The 12,823-nt window shown below is 43.7% G+C and overlaps 1 protein-coding gene across 2 annotated transcripts in view; it reads left to right on the forward strand.

Annotated features, from left to right (window-relative positions):
- Positions 1–12,527, forward strand: part of WRAP73 (WD repeat containing, antisense to TP73) — a 66,447-nt gene extending 53,920 nt beyond the window's left edge. Inside the window, exons 6-13 of one of the 2 annotated variants that reach the window (XM_077250413.1) lie at positions 6,696–6,782; positions 6,905–7,039; positions 7,123–7,200; positions 9,485–9,587; positions 10,544–10,669; positions 11,029–11,103; positions 11,279–11,470; positions 12,110–12,527. In XM_077250413.1, coding sequence (XP_077106528.1) covers positions 6,696–6,782; positions 6,905–7,039; positions 7,123–7,200; positions 9,485–9,587; positions 10,544–10,669; positions 11,029–11,103; positions 11,279–11,470; positions 12,110–12,222 — 909 coding nt within the window. In that variant the 3' untranslated portion in view covers positions 12,223–12,527. The remainder of the gene's footprint in view (positions 1–6,695; positions 6,783–6,904; positions 7,040–7,122; positions 7,201–9,484; positions 9,588–10,543; positions 10,670–11,028; positions 11,104–11,278; positions 11,471–12,109) is intronic. The other variant, XM_077250414.1, reaches the window with a different exon arrangement.
- The last annotated feature ends 296 nt before the right edge of the window (positions 12,528–12,823 follow it).

Consider the following 12,823-nt stretch of genomic DNA (forward strand, 5'->3'; position numbering starts at 1 on the left):
CCCTGCGTGAGGACCTGCCATGACATCACGGTCATGTGACTGCGACGTCATCACAGGCCCTGCGCGAGAAGGACCTGCCATGACGTCACGGTCATGGCAGGTCCTTCTCGCGCAGGCGCGAAGAAGCTGTGGTACCATGGGACAGGCAGGGACAGCGTCAGGAGCGCCAGGAGCAGGTGAGTATTTCATATTCACCTGTCCATGTTCCACCCGCCGGGCGCCGCTCCGTCTTCCCGTCCTCTTGCAGTGACTGTGCAGGTCAGAGGGCGCGATGATGTATTGGTGTGCGCGCCGCCCTCTGCATGAACAGTCAGTGCGGAGAGACAGGACGCTGAGGAGCAGCGACGAGAGGTGAGTATGTGATTTTTTATTTTTTTTTAATTGCAGCAGCAGCAGCATTACATGTGGCACAATGCTGTATGGAGCGTCTATGGGGCCATAAAGAACTGCATGGAGCATTATATGGGGCATCTATGGGGCCATAACTGCATGGAGCGTTATATGGGGCATCTATGGGGCCATAACTGCATGGAACATTATATGGGGCATCTATGGGGCCATAACTGCATGGAGCATTATATGGGGCATCTATGGGGCCATAACTGCATGGAGCATTATATGGGGCCATAACTGCATGGAGCATTATATGGGGCATCTATGGGGCCATAACTGCATGGAGCATTATATGGGGCATTATATGGGGCATCTATGGGGCCATAACTGCATGGAGCATTATATGGGGCATCTATGGGGCCATAACTGCATGGAGCATTATATGGGGCATTATATGGGACATCTATGGAGCCATAACTGCATGGAGCATTATATGGGACATCTATGGGGCCATAACTGCATGGAGCATTATATGGAGCATCTATGGGGCCATAAGTGCATGGAGCATTATTTGGGGCATCTATGGGGCCATAACTGCATGGAGCATTATATAGAGCATCTATGGGGCCATAACTGCATGGAGCAATATATGGGGCATTATATGGGGCATCTATGGGGCCATAAAGAACTGCATGGAGCATTATATGGGACATCTATGGGGCCATAACTGCATGGAGCATTATATGGGACATCTATGGGGCCATAACTGCATGGACCATTATATGGGGCATCTATGGGGCCATAACTGCATGGAGCATTATATGGGACATCTATGGGGCCATAACTGCATGGAGCATTATATGGAGCATCTATGGGGCCATAAGTGCATGGAGCATTATTTGGGGCATCTATGGGGCCATAACTGCATGGAGCATTATATGGGACATCTATGGGGCCATAACTGCATGGAGCATTATATGGAGCATCTATGGGGCCATAACTGCATGGAGCATTATTTGGGGCATCTATGGGGCCATAACTGCATGGAGCATTATATGGGACATCTATGGGGCCATAACTGCATGGAGCATTATATGGAGCATCTATGGGGCCATAAGTGCATGGAGCATTATATGGGGCATCTATGGGGCCATAAAGAACTGCATGGATCTTTATATGGGGCATCTATGGGGCCATAACTGCATGGAGCATTATATGGGGCATCTATGGGGCCATAACTGCATGGAGCATTATATGGAGCATCTATGGGGCCATAAGTGCATGGAGCATTATATGGGGCATCTATGGGGCCATAAAGAACTGCATGGATCATTATATGGGGCATCTATGGGGCCATAACTGCATGGAGAATTATATGGAGCATCTATGGGGCCATAAGTGCATGGAGCATTATATGGGGCATCTATGGGGCCATAACTGCATGGAACATTATACTACGTGACTGGGCAATATACTACGTGACTGGGCAAAATACTACGTGACTGGGCAAAATACTACGTGACTGGGCAAAATACTACGTGACTGGGCAATATACTACGTGACTGGGCAATATACTACGTGGACATGCATATTCTAGAATACCCGATGCGTTAGATGCGTCGGGCCACCATCTTGTAGTAGTTATATTCTTGTACATGGAGCAGTATTATAGTAGTTATATTTTTGTGTATAGGAGCAGTTTATAGTAGCTATATTCTTGTACATAGGAGCAGCATTATAGTAGTTATGGTCTTGTATATAGGAGCAGTATTATAGCAGTTATATTCTTGTATATAGGAACAGTATTATAGTAGTTGTATTCTTGTACATAGGGGCAGTATTATAGTAGCTATATTCTTATCTAAGGGTCACTTCCTTCTGTCTGGCTGGCTGTCTGTCTTTCTCTCTGTCACGGATATTCATTGGTCGCGGCCTCTGTCTGTCATGGAAATCCAAGTCACTGATTGGTCGTGGCAAAACGCCAACGACCATTGCCTCGACCAATTAGCAACGGGCACAGTCCGGCAGCAACATGGCCGCTCCTTGCTCCCCTCCAGTCAGCGCTCACACAGGGTTAATGCCAGCGTTAATGGACCGCGGTGTAACACACTCCATTAACGCAGCTATTAACCCTGTGTGACCAACTTTTTACTATTGATGCTGCCTATGCAGCATCAATAGTAAAACATCTGTTACAAATAATAATAATAATAATAAAAAAAAAGGTTATTCTCACCCTCCGACGTGGCGTGGTGTCCTCGGCAGTGCAAGCGGCAGGTTCCGGTGCCAAGGATGCTATGCGAGAAAGACGTGCCATGACGTCACGGTCATGTGACCGCGACGTCATCACAGGTCCTGTGCGCCTGCGCGAGAAGGACCTGCCATGATTTCACGGTCATGTGACCTCGACGTCATCACAGGTCCTGCGCGCCTGCGCGAGAAGGACCTGCCATGACGTCATGGTCATGTGACCACGACGTCATCACAGGTCCTGCGCTCATACCAACCCTGGGACGCGGAAGCTGCCGCGTGCACCGTACGCAGGCGCCAGGACTTCAACGGCACTTTGGAAGGTGAGTATATGTTTATTTTTTATTTTACGTCACTGGGCAATATACTACGTTACTGGGCAATATACTACGTGGCTGACCAATATACTACATACTACGTGGCTGGGCAATATACTACGTGGCTGGGCAATATACTACGTGGGCTGTGCAATATACTACGTGACTGGGCAATATACTACGTGGGCTGTGCAATATACTACGTGACTGGGCAATATACTACGTGGCTGGGCAATATACTAGGTGACTGGGCGATATACTACGTGGCTGGGCAATATGCTACGTGACTGGGCAATATACTACGTGGGCTGTGCAATATACTACGTGACTGGGCAATATACTACGTGGCTGGGCAATATACTACGTTGGCTGTGCAATATTCTACGTGGCTGGGCAATATACTACGTGGCTGGGCAATATACTACGTGGCTGGGCAATATACTACATGGCTGGGCAATATACTACATGGCTGGGCAATATACTACGTGGCTGGGCAATATACTACGTGGCTGGGCAATATACTACATGGCTGGGCAATATACTACGTGGCTGGGCAATATACTACGTGGACATGCATATTCTAGAATACCCGATGCCTTAGAATCAGGCCCCCATCTAGTAGTAGTTATATTCTTGTACATAGGGACAGTATTATAGTAGTTATATTTTTGTACATAGGAGGCAGTATTATAGTAGTTATATTCTTGTACATAGGAGCAGTATTACAGTAGTTATATTCTTGTACATAGGAGCAGTATTATAGTAGTTATATTCTTGTACATAGGGGCAGTATTATAGTAGTTATATTCTTGTACATAGGAGGCAGTATTATAGTAGTTATATTCTTGTACATAGGAGCAGTATTACAGTAGTTATATTCTTGTACATAGGAGCAGTATTATAGTAGTTATATTCTTGTACATAGGGGCAGTATTATAGTAGTTATATTCTAGTACATAGGGGCAGTATTATAGTAGTTATATTCTTGTACATAGGGGCAGTATTATAGTAGGTCTATTCTTGTACATAGGAGCAGTATTATAGTAGTTCTATTCTTGTACATAGGGGCAGTATTATAGTAGTTATATTTAGTACATAGGGGCAGTATTATAGTAGCTATATTCTTGTACATAGGGGCAGTATTATAGTAGCTATAGTCTTGTACATAGGGGCAGTATTATAGGAGTTATATTCTCGTACATAGGGGCAGTATTATAGTAGTTTTATTCTTGTACATAGGGGCAGTATTATAGTAGCTATAGTCTTGTACATAGGGGCAGTATTATAGGAGTTATATTCTTGTACATAGGGGCAGTATTATAGTAGTTTTATTCTTGTACATAGGAGCAGTATTATAGTAGTTATATTCTTGTACATAGGGGCAGTATTATAGGAGTTATATTCTTGTACATAGGGGCAGTATTATAGTAGCTATATTCTTGTACATAGGGGGCAGTATTATAGTAGTTATATTCTAGTACATAGGAGGCAGTATTATAGTAGTTATATTCTTGTACATAGGAGGCAGTATTATAGTAGTTATATTCTTGTACATAGGAGGCAGTATTATAGTAGTTATATTCTTGTACATAGGAGGCAGTATTATAGTAGCTATATTCTTGTACATAGGGGCAGTATCATAGGAGTTATATTCTTGTACATAGGGGCAGTATTATAGGAGTTATATTCTTGTTTATGGGGCAGTATTACAGTAGTTATATTCTTGTACATAGGGGGCAGTATTATAGGAGTTATATTCTTGTACATAGGAGGCAGTATTATAGTAGTTCTATTCTTGTACAAAGGAGGCAGTATTATAGTAGTTCTATTCTTGTACAAAGGAGGCAGTATTATAGTAGCTATATTCTTGTACATAGGGGCAGTATTATAGGAGTTATATTCTTGTATACAATACAGACCAAAAGTTTGGACACACCTCATTTAAATATTTTTCTGTATTTTCATGACTATGAAAATTGTACATTCAACACATGTGGAATTATATACTTAACAAAAAAAGTGTGAAACAACTGAAAATATGTCTTATATTCTAGGTTCTTCAAAGTAGTCACCATTTGCTTTGATGACTGCTTTGCACACTCTTGGCATTCTCTTGATGAGCTTCAAGAGGTAGTCACTGGGAATGGTTTTCACTTCACAGGTGTGCCCTGTCAGGTTTAATAAGTGGGATTTCTTGCCTTATAAATGGGGTTGGGACCATCAGTTGTGTTGTGCAGAAGCCTGGTGGATACACAGCTGATAGTCCTACTGAATAGACTGTTAGCTGCTTTTTGCTTGCCATAATACAAATTCTAAGTAAAGAAAAACGAGTGCCCATCATTACTTTAAGAAATGAAGGTCAGTCAGTCCGAAAAATTGGGAAAACTTTGAAAGTGTCCCCAAGTGCAGTGGCAAAAACCATCAAGCGCTACAAAGAAACTGGCTCGCATGAGGACCGCCCCAGGAAAGGAAGACCAAGAGTCACCTCTGCTTCTGAGGATAAGTTTATACGAGTCACCAGCCTCAGAAATCGCAGGATAACAGCAGCTCAGATTAGAGACCAGGTCAATGCCACACAGAGTTCTAGCAGCAGACACATCTCTAAAACAACTGTTAAGAGGAGACTTTGTGCAGAAGGCCTTCGTGGTAAAATAGCTGCTAGGAAACCACTGCTAAGGACAGGCAACAAGCAGAAGAGACTTGTTTGGGCTAAAGAACACAAGGAATGGACATTAGACCAGTGGATATCTGTGCTTTGGTTTGATTCGTCCAAATTTGAGATCTTTGGTTCCAACCACCGTGTCTTTGTGTGATGCAGAAAAGGTGAACGGATGGACTCTACATGCCTGGTTCCCACCGTGAAGCATGGAGGAGGAGGTGTGATGTTGTGGGGGTGCTTTGCTGGTGACACTGTTGGGGATTTATTCATAATTGAAAGCATACTGAACCAACATGGCTACCACAGCATCTTTCAGCGGCATGCTATTCCATCCGGTTTGCGATTAGTTGGACCATCATTTATTTTTCAACAGGACAATGACCCCAAACACACCTCCAGGCTGTGTAAGGGCTATTTGACCAAGAAGGAGAGTGATGGGGTGCTACACCAGATGACCTGGCCTCCACAGTCACCAGACCTGAACCCAATTGAGATGGTTTGGGGTGAGCTGGACTGCAGAGTGAAGGCAAAAGGGCCAACAAGTGCTAAGCATCTCTGGGAACTCCTTCAAGATTGTTGGAAGACCATTCCCGGTGACTACCTCTTGAAGCTCATCAAGAGAATGCCAAGAGTGTGCAAAGCAGTCATCAAAGCAAAAGGTGGCTACTTTGAAGAACCTAGAATATAAGACATATTTTCAGTTGTTTCACACTTTTTTGTTAAGTATATAATTCCACATGTGTTAATTCATAGTTTTGATGCCTTCAGTGTGAATGTACAATTTTCATAGTCATGAAAATACAGAAAAATCTTTAAATGAGAAGGTGTGTCCAAACTTTTGGTCTGTACTCTATAGGGGCAGTATTATAGGAGTTATATTCTTGTACATAGGGGCAGTATTATAGTAGTTATATTCTTGTACATAGGAGCAGTATTATAGTAGTTATATTCTTGAGCATAGGATCAGTTATATAGTAGTTATATTCCTGTACATAGGAGGCAGTATTATAGTAGTTATATTCTTGTACATAGGGGACAGTATAATTGTAGCTATGTTCTTGTACGTTAGAGGGCATTTTTATTTGATGAAGTGATTGGGTTGCATACCTCTTATTTTTGCCTTGGTTTCATTGCAGCACTTTGAAACTGACACCCAGGATGTGACTGGCATAGACTGGGCTCCAAATGGCTGTGTGCTGGCTGTGTGGGACACTTGCCTGGAGGTAGGATAATTTTTTTTCCCTGAGTTTCAGTTCAATCCACAATCTTCTGGCCAAAAAAAAAAATACTGTTCCTGTAGATTGAGATGTACGTCTCATAGTGACTTCTGTCTCTTCTACGCCAGTACAAGGTGCTGCTGTACTCGCTGGACGGTCGCATGCTGTCCAGTTATTCTGCCTATGAGTGGTCACTGGGCATCAAGTCAGTTACCTGGAGTCCCAGTAGCCAGTTTCTGGCTGTCGGCAGCTATGATGAAAAGGTAAGTAAACCAACATCACAGGCCTCTACGTTACTCTTGTTTTTACGTTTGCCTTGTGCTATTCATTTGTTTTTCTTTACTAGGTCCGAATCCTCAACCACGTGACATGGAAACCGATCAAAGAACTGTTGCATCCCGCTACAATCTCCAATCCAAAGACTGTAAGCATCACCAAGCCCAGGACTGCAGGATCCTGCCGGGCACTTATATAGAGGGGCAAGGTCTTCAGTACATGGGGTACCACTCTGCGCTGGCCTTGTGAGCCAGGGACATTGGGGATAATGATTTATGATGGGTCTTGGGATTGGAACATTTTTTGCTATAACACTGGTTTCAAACGTGTATCTCTTCGGCAGTTGTGAAGCTAAAGTCTGGCTGTCCATGCATGCTGAGAGTTGTAGTTTCACAACAACCTGCGACTACATCTATGGTAGACTTTTTCAGTTCTCTTCCTTGTCACAGTAGCCTTTGCAGAGCCTATTAGATAGAGTATGTTGCACATTTGTAAACTTACATATTTGTTTAATTTAGGGGATTTTTTTTTTACATTTTGAGTTATGAGAGTTTTTCTCCATTCATTCAGAGCTGCTTTTAAAATTCTGCTTGTTCTCTTTGGAAACAGGTAAGAGTTTAGCTCTCGTCTGCTGTCAGACATGTTACCCTGGCTCTGAAGGCGCCCTTACTTCTTAGATAACAGTTGGCCACATTCTTGTTCGGCTGACTGTGCTCACCCAACTTCTCCATGCTAGCTAAGAATCAGCTCTGCTGAGCGTTTGTGTGTTGGGGAGAACGGAATGAGGCACAGCGGCTTTTCTGCTTGGAGGACAAAAGAAATGTTGAATTCATTCTGCCGGATCCTTATCTCCCCCCATCTACCCCAATACTATCTATTGGGAAAGAGCCGGGATGTGTATAGGGCCCTTCAGTATATAACTATACCCACAGTTCACTGCTGTCTGGTAGTAGGAACACAGATCTCCAAATGTCACTTTCTGCATGGATAGAAAAGAAAATAAGATTGCTTTGTCTGATTAATTAAAGAGGTTGTCCACAACCCTGACTTAGTTATTGGTTTTGCCATAAATACTTTAAAGGATTTCCCCACGAACAAAGTATGTTTTAATCAATAGATCTTGAAATAACAATAACTTTCACAATTGGATGTGTTACAAAATGTCCCTGAGATAATCTTATAAATGTGCCCCTGCTGTGTAATGTATGTGTCCAATTGTGCAGGAACGTGGTCTGATCATACCACAGCTCCTGGGCAGGGGAGGAAGCAAAATACAGTATACATACAGGACAGTGGAGGATGAAGCAAAAGAGTATACAGACAGGAAAGTGGAGGAGGAAGCAAAAAGAGTATACAGACAGGAAAGTTGAGAAGGAAGCAAAAAGAGTGTACAGACAGGACAGCAGAGGAGGAAGCAAAACAGGATACAGACAGAACAGCTGGGGAGGAAGCAAAAGAGAGGATACAGACAGGACAGTGGAGGATGAAGCAAATGAGTATACAGACAGGACAGTGGAGGATGAAGCAAATTAGTACACAGACAGGACAGTGGAGGATGAAGCAAAAGAGTATACAGACAGGACAGTGGAGGATGAAGCAAAAGAGTATACAGACAGGACAGTGGAGGATGAAGCAAAAGAGTATACAGACAGGACAGTGGAGGATGAAGCAAAAGAGTATACAGACAGGATAGTGGAGGATGAAGCAAAAGAGTATACTGACAGGACAGTGGAGGATGAAGCAAAAGAGTATACAGACAGGACAATGGAGGATGAAGCAAAAGAGTATACAGACATGACAGTGGAGGATGAAGCAAAAGTTTACAGACAGGAAAGTGGAGGAGGAAACAAAAGAGTATACAGACAGGAAAGTGGAGGAGGAAGCAAAAGAGTATACAAGACAGGACAGCAAATTAGGAAGCAAAAGAGAGGAGGCAGACATGACAGCAGTGGAGGAATCAAAACAGTATACAGACAGGACAGCAAATTAGGAAGCAAAAGAGAGGATGCAGACATAACAGCAGTTGAGGAATCAAAACAGTATACAGACAGGACAGCAAATGAGGAAGCAAAAGAGGATACAGACATGACAGCAGAGGAGGAAGCAAAACAGATTATACAGACAGGACAGTAGAGGAAGAAGCAAAAGAGAGGATACAGACAGGGTAGCAGGGGATTTCCACATAGGAACATTAGCTTAGCTTATCCAATTGTGGAACTTATTATTATTCCAAGATCTATTGATTGAAGTGTTCTTTGAACTATCTATGGCAGGTAGTTGACATGAAAGGGACTTGTAAAGTCATGGCCAACCCCTTTAAGGTGCAGTTACTGAACATTGTATGTTGATTTCATTGAAGGTTTATTTTCTATTTAGTAATGGTACTTTTTTTTTTTTTTTTACACTTCTTTGCATCCTCCATTCTTTATTAGGTAGTGTACCGAGAAGTGGACAAATGTCAAAGCGTTGAACCCAGTCAGCTCATGTTCCCTCCACGAGGAGCCCCCAATAGTTTGTTTGCTGTCCACAGTAAATGTAAGTGGTGAGCAGGTTCTCTAGTTCCTGCCAAAATGTTACATGTAGCTGAATTGTTCGTACTGTTTTTTAGACCTCAGAACATAATATGTAATGAAATAAAATTTCCTTATTCTCGCCTTACGCTCACACCTCCGGCCGCTCCGCTCCTCACAGTCACCTGTCTGATGATCACCGCATCTTCAGATCACGGCCTCTTGCGCTGCGACTTCCTGTGAGGCCCGAGACATTTCTGCACGTGTGTACAAGGTCATGGCTCTCACACCGTGACATCTTGACCTTTCGCCTTTGCACAGAACCCTACAGCATGAGCAAAGGTGATGTGAAGATGCAGCAATGACCAGACAGGTTTCTATGTTTTCTGCCAGTAAAATACTTATACCACTTATACTCACCAGTGGTGTCAGCACCGGCTCTCCCAAGGATTGTGTGACATTGGCACGTAAACCCTGTGGCCAATCAGCGCTGGCTTCCCTCTCCTGCTGTCCTTCAGACAAATAAAGACATATGGAGGAAGTGAGAGAGCAGCACCAGCTTCCATAAATCCGGATGGCAATTATGTCCATAGAAGAGGAGAGAGACGCCAGCGCTTGATGCAGGGACTGTGTTCATCACTTGTAGTGTAATTCCAACCTTCAGCCCTCGATTTGCAGCCTATGCGCAGTATTCAGAGGAAGCAGTCAATTAGGACCTTGTAGGGCAAAGTTAGGTGGTAGCTCATAAACATCGAGGAATAGGCAGCAAATGGGTTATGATACATTGAGGACTCGCACCTCGCTTCTTGCTGCAGCATAAGTGTACACCAAAAAGTGACCCACCAGCGCTAGAATCAGTGCCCCTGTCCATATTTGATGCAGAAACCTGGTGACCGATTACCTGTAATCTGACAAAAGTGGCTTTGTTTTTTGCACTGGCTCAGCAATAAGAATAATGTGATTGCTTTTTTCTGTCCACAGATGAGCTCCTGGAGGTGCCAGTGACATTACGCACCATCAAACCAGACACTGACCGTGCAAATCCAGAACTTGGGATTGGGATGCTGGCCTTCAGTCCTGATAATCGATATTTGGCCACCAAAAATGGTATTTTTTTTTTGCGTATTCATGTTTTGGAGAACCTAAATAAGTAGCTGTCAAATCTGAAAAGTAGAACAGTCAGGGTATCTAACAGCATTGTCCACCATAATCCCCCTGCACAATGCCATACGTGTACATAATGAAGAAGATGCTGTTCTTACAGAGTGGTGGACTCGGACGGTCGTAAGCTTTGAGACTGGCACAAAGTTTGGTATCTGCTTCAGTGCTTTTAGATCTTGGTCAGATGTATCTCTGGTTACTGAAGTACAGTTATCAGCATTTCATAAGTTTTACACTTTTATTAATAAATACATCAAGTTAAATTAAAGGCTTAATATTTACAGCGTTGTCCCTTATTTTTCAAGACTTCTCAATGAGATTGAGACCTGGGGAGTTTTCTGACCATGGACCTAAAATGTCAATGTTTTGCTTTAAAAACAGTGAGAAATTGAGCCCCCCAAGATCACATACCATAGAGTAATCACATTTCCTTTACACTAAACCAGAAAGCCCACATAACCCCTAATGACGGGGTCACCATGTGGCGTCTGCTGCACGCGGGAATGTCTGGAGGGCTGGAGTTGACCACTTTTTGTGCTGACCGCTGTCTCGTAGATAACATGCCGTGCTGTGTGTGGATATGGGACGTTCAGAAGATGAGGTTGTCGGTGGTGCTGGAGCAGACGTCACCTGTCCGCTCTTTCTGTTGGGACCCCGTCCAGCCAAGGCTTGCCATCTGCACTGGAAATAGCAAAGTGTATTTGTGGTCTCCTTCCGGCTGCGTCTCCGTCCAGGTCCCTGTTGAAGGTGAGTGACCCCTTCCTATAAACACAGATGACCCTCAGGATTGTCGGTGTCCATTACAGGAACTGTCTGGACGCCAACAAACACGGACATCTACACCAGTCCTTATCTTGAGTCCATGTTTGTAGCCAGCAGGGAAAATGTATTCAATTAGTTATAAATCCTTCCTCTGGGTGGCAGGCAGAAGTTGTTACCCAGCCTTACTAGTTATACCGCTGACATACCTGCCTAGCGGGAGCTTAGTGCAGCCATATTGGTTGCCCCTATAAGATGCATGCTGAACCATTGCATGCATGTGTAGGAGAAAGCTGACGACAAGTATTCATCAGATACCATGGCTAGAATTGGGCTGCAAATACTGATTTCCCCTGTAATGAATGCTTATGTTCCGCATTACTAAGGTTGTACATGATTGAATAAACCTAGCTGCCTCCTCCCAGAAACAGCGCCACCCCTGAGCTTGGATTGCATCTGGTATTGCAGCCCCAATTACGTAATTTGCGGCATAGGTGTAATACCGGTGGACAGGTGTAGCACTGTTTTTGCAAAAAGCAGCCATTATTTCCTATTGTGAAAACCTTTTTAACATTTGCATATATTTTTGTGTGACGGTAAATGGTTTCCCTTTTTTTTTTTTCTTAGGTTCTTTTAATGTCCTGTCACTCGCCTGGCACCCACTGGGAGAGGACTCTCTACTACTCGCCAGTAAGGATCAGCTCTGCATTTGTTACTTGGAGACGGAGGGGGATCACTGACCTCAGCAGGAAGCTGTCTTAGAATTAAACATGTTTACACGGTGGGATTACTGACCCCCATTACCTGCAGTGTATAAGGCGACCACTGACTGTCGGGCTCACTGCTGGACACTGAGCAGCCTCGTGTGGTCCTGTCTTGTTTTCTGGGGGTGACGGTAGAAGTTTTAGGTCTGTAGCTCTGGTTTTACGCTGGAGCCCGCTCTAGAGCCTCCGGCATCGCCTGTTAATACAGTGTACATTGTGATGTATATACATGTAGAAATGTAATTTATACCCATGCAATAAATCCTTTATTTTCACTTGGAGAGATTGCATATACAGGGATCACCATAATAAGAGACAAACCACTTTATTAAAGGGGTTGTGAACATAAATGTAAAATACAAAAGATGTCCTGATGGAAAAAGGTGCAAGTGCAAAGCCCTGTAAATAAAAGTACTCACATGATAATCACCGAACCATGCACAGATCAGACAACAGATACTGATCACCCCAGAAATAACAGCCCCTAAAGGAACACCAGGCCGGTCAGGGAGGGATGGTACACATTACCTTTATCATATATACATGCAGTGACTTGGCTGATCAATACTTACCCCTG

Source organism: Ranitomeya variabilis, chromosome 4, assembly GCF_051348905.1.
Source record: "Ranitomeya variabilis isolate aRanVar5 chromosome 4, aRanVar5.hap1, whole genome shotgun sequence".
Classification (NCBI taxonomy): domain Eukaryota; kingdom Metazoa; phylum Chordata; class Amphibia; order Anura; family Dendrobatidae; genus Ranitomeya; species Ranitomeya variabilis.